Here is a 17812-nt window from a genome sequence, read left to right as displayed (position 1 = left end):
CAATATACACTGTTTTAAAGTGTTTTAATAGTGAAATTGTAGAATATTTTGTTCAATTTTTTTTAAATGAAACTTTTCTTGTTCAATAATGCAATTTTCATTTCTCCATTATCACTTTAGTTCACAAAGTTTTCTAAAATCGAATGTAACAAGTTTTATTAAGATCCAACTGCAAAAATTTGTTAGGTTTATGGCCTCATTTCTTCGCCTAAATTATTATTAACAATTTATTTTTGGGCTTTTTACTGCTTCATTGCCTCGCCTATTGGAAGAAGCTGATGATTCTTTGATGAAGCGAAACACGTCCGATGTCTGACATGTTTCGCTTCATTGATTCAGCTTCAGCTTCGCTGATTGTCGATGTTCCGTGGAAATACATTTTGGATAGACCGTCCTTCAATCACCCTTATTTGGAGTTTTTATTATTCTACAATTATGACACATATAAATTATATACACACAACCAAACTTATATGGTATCATCTGATATTTTTTATTATTTTAAAAGAATTAAAGCTAAATTTAATTTTCTTCCATTGCACCTCTCCGGAACCCAACTACAGGTTATATAACCAAATAAACATATTATGGCGCTTCTCAGAGGCTTTTTCAGTGCGACAAAAGTGACAGAAAACATGGTACGTCCGTGATGGGTCGCGGACGTTTCCCCAACTGTCATCAATACGACTAACTTCACGCGTAACTTTGATATGAGAATTATAAAAAAAAATATGCATTGAAATCCAGATCCCGTAGTTAGTGAAGCGTGATAAAGTGAGTACAAAGACATAAATATTTGTTTCTTTGTAATTACAGCTTCAATTTACAGTACACTTCTCTTAGACTCTGCCGATAAGGTAGAGTCGTGTTGGGGAAGGAAAAGTCGCGCGCCCGTCCGTGATACATACACATTTATAACATTTATTTCAGTTGTTGATAGATGGCGCTATAATCGGAAAACAAATGATTTAGGTATTTACCCATTATTTACCTATTACATATCTATACGGCTATAATTTAAAGTTCTTCTCTGTCTTTCAGTGTCATTAATGACGTAATATATGATTTTATGAATGTAGAAGATCATAGAATGACATTTTAGTTAAATCTGACAGTTGTCAGAATCGTAATCGTAATTTGGTATAAAAACAAATCAATTGTGTTTATTTCATTTATAAAAAGGTAAGTATGTTCTTTGATTTGTATAGTCTTATAAATTGTAAAGATTATAGTCGTATAGATAGATAATGCATAAATCATTTTTTGTTCGATTATAGCGCCATCTATCAACAACTATGAGAATAAATGTTATAAATGACTTTAATCAAGGACGTACCTTTTTTTCTGTCACTTCCAATTTAATGCGTTTGAAAGAAATCGAAAAACTGTGACGCACTGAAAGATGCCTCTGAGAAGGAGACACCTGCAAGCTATTAAAGTTGGTTGGACGAAAATTTAAAGGATTTTTTCATCGATCATAATGCCTCTCCAGAACATGACACTTTCTTTTTTATATTTGTGAACAGATCTGGCAGTTTCCGCTCTTGCTTGTCTTCCTCGTCATTAAGTGCACGAATTCGTTAAACATCTGATTTTACATATCCTACTCTCGTTTGAAAATAGCACACTCTGCCAATTTCCGATGATCCAGTTTTGGTGTTGAAGACACCAATTTACATGATAAATCTTGTGCTGCCTGGATAACTCGGGATCCCGTAACTTTCTCTTGCTATATGGTCGTTGGGCACACGAACTCTTCTTCTTATCATTTCAACTGAAATACTTATACCTATAGCTTCCAAAAGCTGCAGGTTTCAAATACATAGTGATTCCATATAAGCTTGGTTTTGTATAGTTTAAAACCGGAGTTGAAGTAAATAAATAAAAATAGCAAATAATACACCACAAGGATTTATTAAGTCAATTATTACTTTTCAGTAACTTGTCAATTATTATTGTTATCCCGTATTTACAATTTCAGTTTGATTTGCTGGGTATTTAACTCACCTTACATAATTCTTCTATTGGCGTGGTCATTTTTTTCTCAGAAATGCGTTCGTATTTCTGTCTTTTATTGGCAGCCTTCAAACCTTGCCAAGGTAGCGAACCCCTATTAAAATACATTAATACATAACCTAAAGATTCCAGATCATCTCTTCTAGATTGTTCGATACCTAAGTGAGTGTTTATGCTGGCGTACCTCGCCGTACCTGAAAAAAGAAAACGAAGTTAGATAGTGTAAACCTAGTCTATCCCGCTGATCGGTTTATAAGTATCAATGTAGTCTGAAGCATATTGAAATTTCTTCAACATCCTACATCCCTTAGACAAAAATAAAACAGAGTCTTTATTATTGTGTTTTCACGGACAAGACAGCTGTTCCAGCTTGAAGGAGCTGGTAAATTATTTAACTGGATAGAACACAAGATTACCCTCTGCTGAGGAGACTCAGTTTGGTTTCAGAACATTTTGCCTCGGGAGATGCCATCATTTCGTCATAATTTTTGTCGTGTTGGAAAAAATCTTTTCATTTTTATGCCCTGAAAATATTTTCGAAGTTGAGCTCATTGCTTTAAAAGAAAAACCATCATTGACCAAAACCATAGTCAATTTGTGCTACCAGTTTTGACTTATGTAGCGGGAACATCGACAATACTACGGAGAACAATGCAGAACACCCGAGTAGCTCAAAGGGGGATTGACAGTGCGGTGTTAGACATCTGTTTACAGGACAGGATCGCAAACCACGAGATTATGGCGAAAATCAGAAACGATTGATGCTATAGAGAACATAGAAATACTGAAATAATAACTAAAATGATGGGAAAGAGATAGATGAAGCGAGTACATCTCGAGAGGGAAGTAGGGACGAATAGAGACCAGGATCTGAGATTAAATGAACACTACTAGACGGAGAGGCAGCGCTGAAAAAATCTCTTTAAATTTACTAAAGCTAAATTTTTCACAGTTGATTACTGTGATTGTGTAGAGAAACATACTGCGGTCGGTCAAGCGAAACGTAGAACAGGGGTTAATGAGATGGTATCAAAGTTGCTTTCCTACGAAGGTAATTAAATCTCAACAAATCCATCTATTTACGTAATTAAATCTATTTACTAAGGCTGAAAATAAGTACACACATTCTAAATTGAATATAAATAAAAGTTATTATAGTCGGTCAGCTGTATGACGGGACAGTCAGTCGGCTCCAATGAACGTACAGGGTTATTAACTATATTTTGACCCCCTCTAAACTGCTTTATTTACAGAATTAGAAAAAAATGTAAAATACAGAAGTTATTTGATTTTTAAATTATGATTTTTTGACATATATATCGTACTAGTGATATCATCCATCTGGGCGTGATGACGTAATCGACTATTTTTTTTAAATGAGAATAGGGGTCGTGTGCTAGCTCATTTGAAAGGTTATTCAATTATCTATACAGTACTATAAACATTAAGATCATTATTTATACAGGGTGTCCAAAATTTTTTTGAATTATTAATTAAACAATTAATTTAATTAATTTTTTTTGGACACCCTGTATAATGAATCATGTTAATGTTTATATTACTGAATAGGGAATTGAATAACCTTTCAAATGAACTAGCACTCGACCCCTATTCCCATTTAAAAAAATAGTCGATTACGTCATCACGCCCAAATAGATGACGTCACTAGTACGATATATATGTCAGAAAATCAATTTAAAAATCGAATAACTTTTGTATTTTACATTTTTTTCTAATTCTGTAAATAGAGCAGTTTACAAGGGGGTCAAAATATAGTGAATAACCCTGTACATTCACTGGGGCCGACCGACCGGCTGTGTCCCGTCAAACGGCTGACCGACTATAATAACTTTTATTTATATTTAATTTAGAATGTGTGTACTGATTTTCAGCCTTAGTAAATGGATTTAATTACCTTCGTAGGAAAGCAACTTTGATACCCTCTCAGTAATCCCTGTTCTACGTTTCGCTTGACCGACTGCAGTATGTTTCTCTACACAATCACAGTAATCAACTGTGAAAAATCTAGCTTTAGTAAATTCAAAGAGATTTTTCAGCGCTACCTCTTGGACTATACATACTGATGCGTTAAAACGTCATCAAACAAACTGGATGCAAGCTGCACAGGATCTGAAGTGATGAAGGCCTATGTTCAAGAGTATACAAAGGAAGATTATCGAGAATGTATGTTTTCATGATCGTTATGCCTTCCTGACGTTCGGTATAAATAATTCCCACCACGGCCTGTAAGCCCGGAAAGCAATATATTATTGTCTAGTTTAAAGTTAGACCTTAACATTCGTAACAGTGTGTTGAAAAATTCAGAAAAACAGAAGATGCCTTCAAAAAATATGGAATATTTTTTTTAAAGATTTTTATTACGTTAAAAATAGTCTTTATTTGAGAAATATTTCACATATAAGTTGTATCAACTTTAAAAGAAAATGTAAAATACAATGAAGAGTGTTAAAGTGTTAAAACAGTTAAAAAACCTACCCCACTGAAGAGAAGGTACATGGAAGGATAATTTTAACTCTTTTATTGATTACGGCCTCTTTATATTCGCTTACGATATATAAAAATGCAAATTCTTGATACGTAACATAATCGAATGTATAAATATTCATTTAAAATACAATAAACTTGTATTTATAGCAACTTATTATTAAAAAAGTAGATGAGTTTAAAAATGGGTTTTAATTAAAATAAAAGATATAATATCATAATTAATACCTCTAGTTAGATAATTTAAAAAATAGTTATTTCTTATATAAGCGGTAAAATTAGCAGGTTTTAGTGCGATACACTAAAGTTACGTCCCGGTGGGTAGAGGATGTAATCATGCGAGCGCTAAAATCTGCATTTTGCCCCGTGTATAATACAACATTTTTTAACTCACCTGAAACATTAGCCGTTTAAATTAAATATTAAAGCTGCCACCCACCTGCCTCTTAGCAGTTTGAACACTTAATTTAAGGGAAAAGCAATGTTTATTTTTGAAATTAACATGTTTTTCTGTTTTATGGCAGCAGTAAAATGTATTTTGAATTAAATAAATTACATACATTCTTGTTTTTGTGTGAATTAATATAATTCAAAAATTATTTTTTTGACCACCCAGTATAAATAATTACGGTATTGTTTATATTGCTGAATAGAGAATTGTATTACCTTTCAAATGAGCTATCACACAACCCCTACTCTCATTTAAAAAATCATCGATTACGACATCTCTCCCAGATGGATGACGTCACTAGTATTATATATATGCCAAAAATCGACCTGCCTGAGGATTTCTCTTCAAATTTGCCCATTCTCGAGATAATGAATTTATGAAAACTCACACGTCCTCTATGTACAGGGTGTTAGTAAGTATGAAAAACTTTAAAGTGTAATTCTAAATGAAAAAATAATGACAGTTTGTTCGATAAATGTATGTCCGTAATTGCTTCGTTTCCGAGATACGGGGTGTTAAAATTTTTATTTCAAACTGCCAATTTATTTATTGCTCCAGTTCAGTTACGAAAATGAAATTTGGTGAGTTTTAAGAGGTAGTTATTGCGCATTTTTTTACATAGAAACAAAAATTTTATATTTATCATTGGCGCGCATACGGGTAATTGTCATAATTTTTTTAAAGAAAAAAATATTACGCCACTGAGATGTCAAATTAAAAATGATTTTTAATTTCCACGTTAAATTTATGATAAAAAACCTCTTCTCTTATTTTCATATGGTGCACCATTTTTATGCAAAAAAAAAACATCTTGGCGCGTATTTTTCATTTCTTAATACATTATTAGGAACTATTCAATATAATAATACTAAACTAGAACAATAACAGAAAATATTACTAATAAGATTTAACTGAAAGAAACAGCTATGATAAAAAGAGAAAAATTAAAGAAGCGGCTATTATGTTAAAAAAACCAATTTCGCCGCAAATTATTTAACAGACTGTAGTAGGCTCTGGGTAAACATATATTAAAAGACGAAATCGATAGAAAGAAAATACCACTATTAGTAGGTCAATATCATATCGAGTAGACATCATGTGTGTTTTAAACTAACATGTTGGGGTGGCGATTGGGCTATGCTGGTCTATTACGCAATCGAATTTAAAGCGGACTGTATGGAAATAATAACAAAAAAATTCTTACCTTATTTTAACTGGTAGGTCGAGAAGTCTTCAGTTATTAGTAAGGTGAAGGAAGGAGGGAGAAAGGGTTAATTTATTTTTTACTATAACTGAAACCGGCGTTTTTTGGCGACACTTGATAACTACAGGAAACGACTTAACAATTCAATTTGTTCTTACTTACTGACGACCACGACTAGTTAGTACTAACGAAAGGTAATTAAAGAGAAAACAAAAAATTTAGTACAATATCTGGGCAAGAAAATAGGCCAGGTACTTCGAATGAAATAAATTTAATGAGGCCAAAACATCCTGCCCCCCCGAGTTTATTTTTAAAATAAACGAAAAATCAACGAAAACTAATTTAATTTTAATATGCTAAGTCTGCACATGAACCCATCACCCTAAACTAAAATTTTAACTATCAAATAAAATAAAAAAATCCTCTCCAGTTTATTGACTGGGTAGAGGACACAGTTTAACGACTGGGCGCATGTAACTACCGTGCTTGGTTCGCACTTTTACGATTCGAACAATCCCATCTTTTCCAGGATACAAAGTCTCTATGACTGCCAGAGGCCACTGTAAAGGTGGGATAGTTTCATTTTTTATTATAACTACCATTCCCTCTTTGGGAGGGTTCGAGTTAGTGTTCCATTTTAAACGAGACTGCATAGAAGACAAATATTCTGAATGCCATCTTTTCCAATAATGTTGAACAATGCAATCTAATAATTTATATCTTTTCAAAGTACTCATATTTTTATCAAGATCAATATCCATCGAGGGTAATGACACTAAAGGTTCTGTACATAAAAAATGCGATGGAGTCAGCGCGACTGGATTTTCAGGGTCGTTACTTTGAACACAAAGAGGACGCGAATTCAAAAGACACTCGATTTGTGTCAGAACAGTTAAAAATTCTTCGTAAGTAAGGATTTGATTCCCCACAACTCTATTTAAATGAAGTTTTACACTTTTTATATTGCTTTCCCAAATACCACCGAAGTGACTGCCATAAGGTACGTTCATTTTCCAAGAAATTTTGGTATTATTAAGTTCCTGTTGGAATGCATCTTTATAAGTTTTTGAAGTAGTTAATTGATATATTTCATCGAGGACTCTCTTGGCACCCACAAAATTTGTGCCATTATCTGAATATAAAACCTTACAATTTCCACGACGAGATAAAAATCTTTTGAAAGTGGCTAAGAAACAATCTGTAGAGAGCGAGGAGGCTAATTCAAGATGTATGGCTTTCGTACTTAGACAAACAAACAAACATACGTAAGCCTTTTGAGTTTTTACGCCACGATATTTTCCTATAGTAATGGAAAACGCACCAGTATAATCTACACCAGTGTGTAAAAAGGCTTTTGCCTGATTGACTCTTACGGCGGGTAAGTCAGCCATCATAGGATAGGTAGGTAGGTTTAGGATTAAGACGAAAACAACGATTACATCTCCAAATTCTATTTCTGATGGCCTGACGACTAGATAGTATCCAATAATTTGTTCTCAGAAGATTTTGCAACAAATACGCTCCAGCATGTAAATGCAATTTATGGAAATAATCTATTAACAAAATGGTTAAAGGATCGGCTTTGGGCAACAAAATCGGATGTTTTTGTTCAAAACTACATTGGGAGTTGGACAAACGTCCACCTACTCTAATTATTCCATTTTCAATAAATGGATTCAAACGACGTATGGAAGATTTTACAACGAGATTTTGAGAAAGGGCTTTATATTCTTCAGAAAAATGCTTTTGCTGGACAGCTCGAATTAATTCAATTTCTGCAATTTTTAAATCAAATAGAGATATCCGTTTATTTAAAGACAATTTTCTAAGAAATCTCAATACGTATACTGTGGAATTTAAAAGTTTCGACCAACTGGAAAAATATTCAATAAGAGTATACAGCGGAGAAATTACACGAGTGACATTACCAAAGAAGGTTTGTGATCTATATTCAGAATCACAAATCATAATTTCCTGTCCGTTGACAGACTGAATAGGCCAATATTCTGGCTCCAACAGTAACCAATTTGGACCAGTAAACCATGTGGAATGGTTGACTAACGAAGAAGGAAACAAACCTCGAGAGGCGCAATCAACAACATTTTCCTTTCCAGGAACAAAAAACCAATACTCTGACGGAACCATCTTATGAATTGTACCAACTCTATTTTGAACAAATATTTTGAGATTTTTCTCTGAGGACTTTATCCAATTTAATACAATCATGGAATCACTTAAGGCAAAAATTTTATCAATATTATGTCTAGGAGAATAAGTTTCAATAGCATGTGAAAGAAGCTTTGAGAGAAGAAGCGCTCCACAAAGCTCTAATCGAGGAAGAGTTATTTTAGACATTGGAGATACTTTAGATTGAGAGTACAGTAAAGTAACTTTAACTTGACCTGTACAATTAACAACCCTGGAATAAACAATGGCTGCGTATCCAGCAGCACTTGCGTCTGAAAATCCTACAAAAGACAACGACGAATTAGGTGTAACTGCTATATGGCGTGGAATTTGTATTTTGTATAGGACATGAAATTCATTTTGAAACTTTTCCCATGCTATTTCGATTTCTTTTGGTACGGTACTATCCCAATCTACCTTTAGAGTCCAAAGTTTCTTTATCCAAATTTTAAGCAAGAGGGTTATAGGAGATAGGAATCCCAAGGGATCAAACATACGAGCAACAAGTGAGAGCATGTTTCTTTTTGTACAACGGGTCGATGAGGGTATTTCTAACCCAAAACTAAAATTGTCACATTTTTCTTCCCATTGCAATCCTAACACTTTGGAGACTGACTTATCAAATTGTTTGGTTTTGACCAATTGAAGGGGTTCGGGGATTGTCGATAGTAGATCGTTCGAGTTCGACATCCATTTGGTTAATTTAAAACCACCTTTTTGAAACAAATTCACTAACTGAGTGTGTGTAACTATAGCTTCAGAAACATTTGGAAAACTGCTAATAAAATCGTCTACATACATATCTCTTAAAATTGGGATGATAGCATCAGGATAACTTTTAGATTCGTCATTACATAATTGTTTTATTACCCTGAGACTAAGATATGGTGAGGCTTTTACTCCAAAAGTTAAAGTATTTAATTGGAAAATAGAAATAGGATCATTGGTATCAAATCTCCACAAAACTCTTTGAAACGAACAATGAGATTCAACCACTTTAACCTGCCTATACATTTGTTTCAAATCAGCGACAATTGCGATTGGAAAAAGACGAAAATTCAACAATATTGTGGTAGGATTATTTTGTAATTTTGGACCTTTATAAAGAATTTCATTTAATGACGGTCCTTTACTAGTTTTCATAGAGGCATCAAAGACTATTCTACAAGGAGTGGAAGGGCTATCTGATTTAAAAACACAATGATGGGGAATATAATACGACAACGAATCAATGGTTTGAATGGGAACTAAACTCATGTGCTTTTGGTCTAAATAGTCTTGAAAGATATCACAGTAAAGTTTTCTAAGTTCTGGGTTTGGTGCTAGGCGATTTTCTAAGGACAACAATCTATTTTTAGCAAGAACAAAAGAATCACCCAGTACATTAGGATCATTTTGGAACGGCAATGAAACTGTGTATCTACCATCTGCATCTCTACATACATTTTCTAAAAATAAATTTTCACAAATTTCATCTTCTGATGAACTATTAGTAACAGTGGGCAAATCCTCTAATTCATACATTCTTTCGACCAAGGAATCTAAATTCAACAAAGGGTTACAGACGAAAGACAAATATGTGTGGATTTTTTCAAAATTTGGTGCAGCTGAGCCCATGACTACATAACCTAAACTAGTCTCAATAGCTGATAGAGAATCTTCGCATGACACTCTATTACAACCAATGATATTTGAAAAGACAGATAAGCCTAAAATACCATCTATCTTGCCAGGAAAAAAGAAATTCGGGTCAGCTAATTTCAAGTGTTCTATACTGTTGATACAGTCTTTGTCAACTGGTTGATCTGGCAACTTATTAGAGATTGTGTCTATAAGCAACACTTCTATAGGATATTGTATTTTTTTATCAAAATGGGAAAAGATAACAATGTTGGTTTTACCTACTATCGGGGTGGTTGATCCTCCTATACCAGAAACTGTCAAATTTAATTTCGAATAACTTAGGCCTAATTTTCGGGAACAATCAAAAGTAAGAAAATTAGCAGAAGAACCACTATCTAACAAAAATCTAACCTTGTGAGCACTACCCCATTTATCAACAACTTTAACCATTATTGTTCCAAACAGACTAACAGAACTCGATTCTGATTCATTTGGGATATTTTTAGAATGGCGGACATGTAAACTAGAAGGATTATCAGAAGAACCAGAGGTAGGCTCAGTACTAGTGGAGGGAAATGGAACATTCTCATTAGGCCGAGTAGTATTTGGCTTATGCAACTTGGAATGGTGCCTAGCTTTGCACACAACACAAGAAAATTTTGACGGACAATTGGATACTCGATGCTTTGAAGAAAAACAATTTAAACATAAATTATTTTCCTTCACTAATTTAAATCTGGATTCAAATGGTAGCCCTAAAAAGTGCTTACAGTCTTTAATTAAATGTGGGCCTTTTTTACAAACAACACAATCTATGGAGGAATACGTATTCTGTTCTTGCAAATGAAACGATTTGTTCGGTTTTTGAAACGAAAAATTATTTTTGGAATTCCTTGATCTATCATTTTTAATAAGAGATTTACTACGTTGGCGTAAAAATTTCAATAAATCATCATAAGCGGGTAAATCATTATTATTTCTTATTAAATCAAATGAATCTATGGTATCTTGTGGTAATTTTAACATAGCTAAATAAGTTAAAATATGATCATCTAAATTATCGAGATTTAATCGTTTTAGTGCAGAAACATTAGTATCAAACTTTTCCAAAAATATTTCCAAATATGATGGATTATTAGATTGCAAACCGCGAAAATTAACAATTCGATCCATATAGAGATTAAGCAAATATTTTTTATCATTATATCTTTCAACAAGCATATTCCAAATAATGTCATAATTATTAGGAATGGGTTCTATTGAGCTACAGCTTTTCAAGGCTTTCCCGGAAATACAACTCAACAAATACTGTAGCTTATCGGACTTGGGATATTCTATTTTGTTATGAACAAATTGTTTGAAATTTTCATAGAAAACAGGCCACAGAGATATATCTTCACCATCAAACTTAACTAATTCAAATTTGGGCATTTTAATAGTAGAATTATTAGTACTATTGGGATTATTACTCAAAACAGCAGGTTTATTTATTAATAATGAAGCTAAATATTCAATATTGGAGTAGAGATCATAAAATGCATCTAAATGCGTATGGTATGCAACGCCAGCATCTGGCTCCATCTCTTGTTTTAATATAACGATATCTTGAACAATTTCCTCATATTCTGATAGAGTTTTTTCGAAAGTACTATATCTAACTGCAAAGTTACGCATTTTTGAGGCATTTTCTGGATCTTTTTCTAAGGCCGACCCGGCATCGTAACATAATTGAGCCCTACGAAAGATAGTTTCACGTTTAGAGCATAATCGCTCCAATTTTAGTTCGTTTTGACTTTTAGGCATGTTTAATAATAAATATTGAAATTCTTTCAAAAAATTATCAATGATGAAGAAATAAAATGGAACAAAACCCAAAATATGTCAAGAATAGTAGTTAGGTGTATATATTTTTTCAACAATTACTAAAATTTTATTAAACTAAATCCAAACAAATTATTTTTAGGTTTGCAAAATATCCAAATCAAATATATTTACTTAATCAAAATCGATTTCACTAAGCGATGGGTTCAGAAGCAAAAACACGAATTCAATGTTCCAACTATAGTCGACCGAAGAACAAGGTTTTTCGATACACGACAAAAAAAGGGTACACTACGATTTAATTAGATTTTAACACGACAAATATACTATACCGATTACAATTATAATTTTAAATAAATTTATCCAATGCGAAAAATACGATAGATCAGATCTTGAACCGGCAAAGCAACAACGAAATTGATTCAAGACGATCCGGCTCGAAGGACCAAACTTATGGGGTGGCGATTGGGCTATGCTGGTCTATTACGCAATCGAATTTAAAGCGGACTGTATGGAAATAATAACAAAAAAATTCTTACCTTATTTTAACTGGTAGGTCGAGAAGTCTTCAGTTATTAGTAAGGTGAAGGAAGGAGGGAGAAAGGGTTAATTTATTTTTTACTATAACTGAAACCGGCGTTTTTTGGCGACACTTGATAACTACAGGAAACGACTTAACAATTCAATTTGTTCTTACTTACTGACGACCACGACTAGTTAGTACTAACGAAAGGTAATTAAAGAGAAAACAAAAAATTTAGTACAATATCTGGGCAAGAAAATAGGCCAGGTACTTCGAATGAAATAAATTTAATGAGGCCAAAACACATGTATAAAATCAGCATTTGATGGTAATATTGAGAGTAAACTAAATGTAAGACCAAATGCTTACTATGTCGGTCTAGTATCATGAGGTTTTTGCCTGGTTTTTCCTCATATTCGATGAATAACACGAGAATTTTACTGTGAGCATTGCATGTGATTGTCTTTTTAAAGACAAATCCCATGCTATGATTTTTCTGGCGTGCATTAGTTAAAGTTGATTTCATGTAATCGAATCTTTCAATAAAGTCGTCACAGGGACGCAACTATTTCCGAAGTGGAAATCGAAAAGTCAAATAAACTTAATTTGAAAGTTAAATTAAAGCTTATTCCCAATAAAAATACTAAATCGAGCAGTATTTACAAATGAGTGTTCAAATTTTCTCTGTAAAAAAAGGAATAATAGTCGCATACGTTCGAGAATTTTATATATTTACTAGAATAGAGCCACCTAAATGCTTAATACAGCCCTGCTATGACAGATACCTATACATTGAATATTTTACATTATAATCTGTTCTAGTGAGACTGAAGTGTTGCTTGACCTTTCAGTTTTGAATTTTTCGATATTACTACCGTCACCGCCGCCGCACTGTCAGTTTTATGTAAGTTATTTACTTTCAATTTATTATTTTTAGATGTATTAACAAAGATATTCATTTTCTGCTGTCACTGTTAACTAAGCCTACCTTACACGGTCAATATTACTGAAGCAATATCGATATTGATCAATATATTGAACGTGTAATTGTACGGAGTACATTGAAACGATTATTTCATTCATAGGAGATTCTGACCAATAGAAAGCTACAGAAATAAAAATTAAACTGATAATTTTTGATAATATCCCGTCGTCAAGCATTATGTCTGATGCCCTTCGTTACTATGCAAAAAATGAACATTCAGTAACATTAATGATAATTAATGTTTTACAACTTGTCACAGAAAATACCAAGAAACACGTTTAGCAAATATTCAGGTGAAGATAATATGAACAAAATATTAGTTAAAATGATCTCTATCTCGATCTTTAAAATTAATATCGACTTGTTCCCTCGTGCCACTTTGACATAATTTCACTCCTCTTCGGGTCGTGAAATTAAAACTGTCAAAGTGTCACTCGGCATACAAATCGATAATTTTAGAGCTCTCGTGTAATTACTACTGATAATATCGATGGCAATGATATAATAAAATCCGAAAACCGAAATACAGGGTGTCAAAGTTAAACTTTTATTTTATTTATTCTTGAATATTTCCTAACAGGCATGGGATAATAACACCAAATTAGGTAAACGGTGGTTTTTTGGGACGAGAAATCTAAATTTGCCACCAAAAATGATGTATTGCACAGAGGCGCCACATACGCCTTTCAGCGCTGATTTAATATGTTCAATTCTTTTTATTACCCACTCTACATACCTTATGCATTCATCTCGCTAAACTCAACTGTTTTCGAGATAAACGGATTTTAATTCTGCGAGGCAACATTCGCAAACGATTTTAATGTTTTGCATAATATTATTGTAGTTACACCCGAAAAATAACTATACCTGCGTATTACGACTCTACGATAGTATGGGACTTTTGATTTTACCTCATGACCACTTTTTCAGCATTTGAAACCACTGTGCGTCGTCAACATTATTGACACCGTGTAAGGGGAATACACCATATTGTCCAATAAAACGTCAGTTGTTCTGCAGAATTAAGTTCTATGACACCAAATGTTGATGCTGAGAATACCAACGGGACACGGAAATGTAAGCTAAGAGAAAAGTAAGTACGGAAATGTAAGCTAATAAAAAGTGATCCCGCTAAAGAGTTTATTACGTTAGCTTGCACTCGATTACACGAACCACAGTGTGATGAGTCCCAAATAGCCACCAAATGGCAACGGCGGATCCAGTAACCTTACAAGGAGGGGGCAATGAAAAAAAAATTTTCTCGTCACTCGTGTACGCAGGATTCTTTTTCGGTATGGGCTGTTACTTTATTTTTCTTCATGTACCATGTCCTTTCAGAACGTTGGTTACTACCATAGCTATCTTAATTTTATTCAGTGCCACCCTAAATCAACCACGAAGTGCTTTTTCGTCCTTGACTGCGTTTGCCTTCTATTTTCAGTTGCATAATATTTTGTAGCAAAGTATATTTGAAACTTCTCATTATATGTCCAAAATACTCCACTTTTCTCTTCTTGATGGCTTCTATAATCTTAGTAGTCTTGCTGAGACGTTCTAGTATTGTGGAGTTTCGAATCTTCTTCACCCAAAATACTTTTAAAATTCTTCTATAGAACCACATTTCGAAAGCCTCAAGGCGATTTAGGTAAGTAGATCGATTTTATTCACAGTCCAAGATTCGACACCATACAGTAAGACCGAGAACACGTACTTTGGAGAAGGAATTCTGTTTTATGTTTCATTCCGTTATTCCGTTGTCAACAGGACAAAAAACTCTATTTATTTTCAATCGTAATTATCTCTTTCTTAAAAAAAGGCGACACTAGGCGAAGTCTCAAGGAGGGGGCAATTGACCCCATTGACAAATGGGTCAAAAAGCTTAAAATTATGACTCCTGACCAAAAAATGTATCTTCGAATTATTTCTCTTCTTTTCAATAAAGTACCTAACTTCTTTTATATAAGATTCAAGATAAGTAAATTTTAAATTTATTTAGTTAGTGTAAAATGGTAATACTAAGTTGCATCATTCAATCTTCGCTTGTCCACTGCTGGACATAGATCTCCCTCATAATTTTCCATCTATTTCGATCTTGTGCCTCTTGCATTCAATTTCTATGAGAACGTTTTAGATCATCAGTCCAACGTGTTGGTGGACGACCTTTGCTTCGGTAGGCATTATCTCTTGGTCTCCATTCCAGTATCCGCTTTGTCCATCTGTTATCTGTCATTCGAGCCACGTGACCTGCTCAGTTCCATTTCAGTGTTGCTATTCTCTCTACTGCATCAGCCATTCCTGATCTTTGTCGTATCTGGCGCTTTGAGATCTTGTGTCATAGTGAAACGTCGAACATAGCATGCTCCATCGCCCTTTAAGACATACGGATCTTTTGCACTATTCTCCTTGTCATGGTCAACGTTTCCGCTCCGTAGGTCAACACTGGTAAAACACACTGATTAAAGGTTTTTAAGGTACTAAGTTGCATAATAAGTACTAAAGTTTTATGACTCAAATAAAGGGCCTAGCCGGGTAAGATGATGAAAAATTTCACTTTCTGAAATTTTTAGCCCCCTAGGTGGTCACGTGACCCACCTAGAGCCTAATTAGGCTTTTTATGTTATTTGTTGGTTTCAAAAACTTCTGTCCGAAAAAATTTCTTTTTTTTATTTTTGGCGGAAAATTTAAATTTTTGGACGATTTTAAAATTTTAAAAGAGTATAAAAAAAAACTAAGACATTCGTTCTCACGAACAAAATTTACAACGTGTATTTTGTGCATAATGTATCACCCTGAATTTTTTCAGATTTTTAAAATTGGTGAAACGTACTTTTAAAAATAAAAAACAGCATTTTTTTGTTTTTTTTTTCGCTTTTTGATACAATTTTATACATGATGTTTAAAAAAAGGTAGCGCCGTTACTAGGATAGGTAAAAAACTGAAAAACAATTGGGGTTTGCTTAATAAAAAAAATTTGTAATACCATCCATTTTCAAGATACAGGGCGTTGAAGAAAACAAAATTTTACACATTTTTTACGATTTTGCCGAAACTACTGGCAACATTGTAATAAAATTTGGCTGTGCATTTTTGACATACAATTAAGAATTTTATATTCATCATTGGCACGCATACGGGTAATAGTCTGAACTTTTTAAAGAAAAAAAGATAGTACGCCACTGACATTTCAAATTAACAATCATTTTTGAATTCCTCTTTCCATTTGTGACAAAAAATCTATCTTTCCATTTTTTCATACGACGCGCCATTTTTATGCAAGAAATAAAACATCTTAACCCTTATAAAGTATTCGAACTACTATGGTAAGTTTCTATACATCTACACTGAGGTGCAAAAAAATCGATCCACTAAAAATTTGGTAATTTTTTATGTTTGGAATTTCCTAAACCTGTTGTCCGATTTAAGTGATTTTTTACCACGTTATAGCCTTATTCATTGACAATATCGCTGTAATAATATTGTTGCTAGACAGTCAAACCGTCATTGTATACCGGGTGTACGAATCAAACTGTGTTTTTTTCTCAAAGTTCGCATCACCCTGTGGATTATTCTAGCATTTCTAAAATACTGAAATTAAAACCCAACTATAGCCTCAGGTTTTCTTAACATTTTGTCTTTCGATTCATTCGCTTATGTTGGATAATAAAAAGGTTAAGTACTATAACAACTGGCCATGTTCGTCATCAGTACAGGGTGTTTCTAAATAAGTGCGACAAACTTTAAGGGGTAATTTTACATGAGAAAATAATGACAATTTGCTTTGCGCAAACGCTTCGTTTCCGAAATACGGGATGTTCAATTTTTTTACAAACTGACGATTTATTTATTATTTTAAAACCAGTTGAGATATGCAAATCAAATTTGGTGGGTTTTAAGACGTAGTTATTTCACATTTTTTGACGTACAATAAAGAATTTAATATTCACCATTGGCGCGCAAACGGGTATTATGACCGATAATATTACCCGTACGCACGCCAATAGTGAATATACAATTTTTAATTGTATGTATGTTAAAAAATGTGCAATAACTACGTCTTAAAACCCACCAAATTTGATTTGCATATCTCAACTGGTTTTAAAGCAATAAATAAAACTTCAGTTTGTAAAAAAAATTGAACATCGCTTTCGCTCATTCTGCAAACTTTCACATGCGTGCCTTAAACGTGTACTTTTAACACTTATATCATAAATAACTATTAGGACGAAACATTTTTTTGTTATTACTTTTTAAACCACAAAAATGTCTGGGAATTATAGTTCATATTTCTAATAATGTTTAAAAAGTAATAACAAAATAATTTTTTGTCTTACAATAATTTTAAATTCGATATGTTTACCTGTACAAATGTGCTGCGCAGTAATGAATGCAACCTGTATCAGCAGCCAGATGGCCGGTACGGTGTTCGAGGAAGCATAGGGAATAATAGGTTTGTTCGTAGAACGATCAGCAACCGTTGCCAACCATCAGACGCATGCG

The 17812-nt window shown here is 33.4% G+C and overlaps 1 protein-coding gene across 3 annotated transcripts in view; it reads right to left on the bottom strand.

Annotated features, from left to right (window-relative positions):
• Positions 1-17812, bottom strand: part of LOC114326414 (casein kinase I) — a 230179-nt gene that overhangs the window by 53342 nt on the left and 159025 nt on the right. For all 3 annotated transcript variants that reach the window (XM_028274774.2, XM_028274776.2, XM_028274779.2), the window contains exon 4: positions 2008-2210. In XM_028274774.2, the coding sequence (XP_028130575.1) occupies positions 2008-2210 (203 nt within the window). The remainder of the gene's footprint in view (positions 1-2007; positions 2211-17812) is intronic.

Source organism: Diabrotica virgifera, chromosome 1 (genome assembly GCF_917563875.1).
Source record: "Diabrotica virgifera virgifera chromosome 1, PGI_DIABVI_V3a".
Classification (NCBI taxonomy): domain Eukaryota; kingdom Metazoa; phylum Arthropoda; class Insecta; order Coleoptera; family Chrysomelidae; genus Diabrotica; species Diabrotica virgifera.
This window is presented reverse-complemented; position numbering and strand designations above follow the sequence as displayed.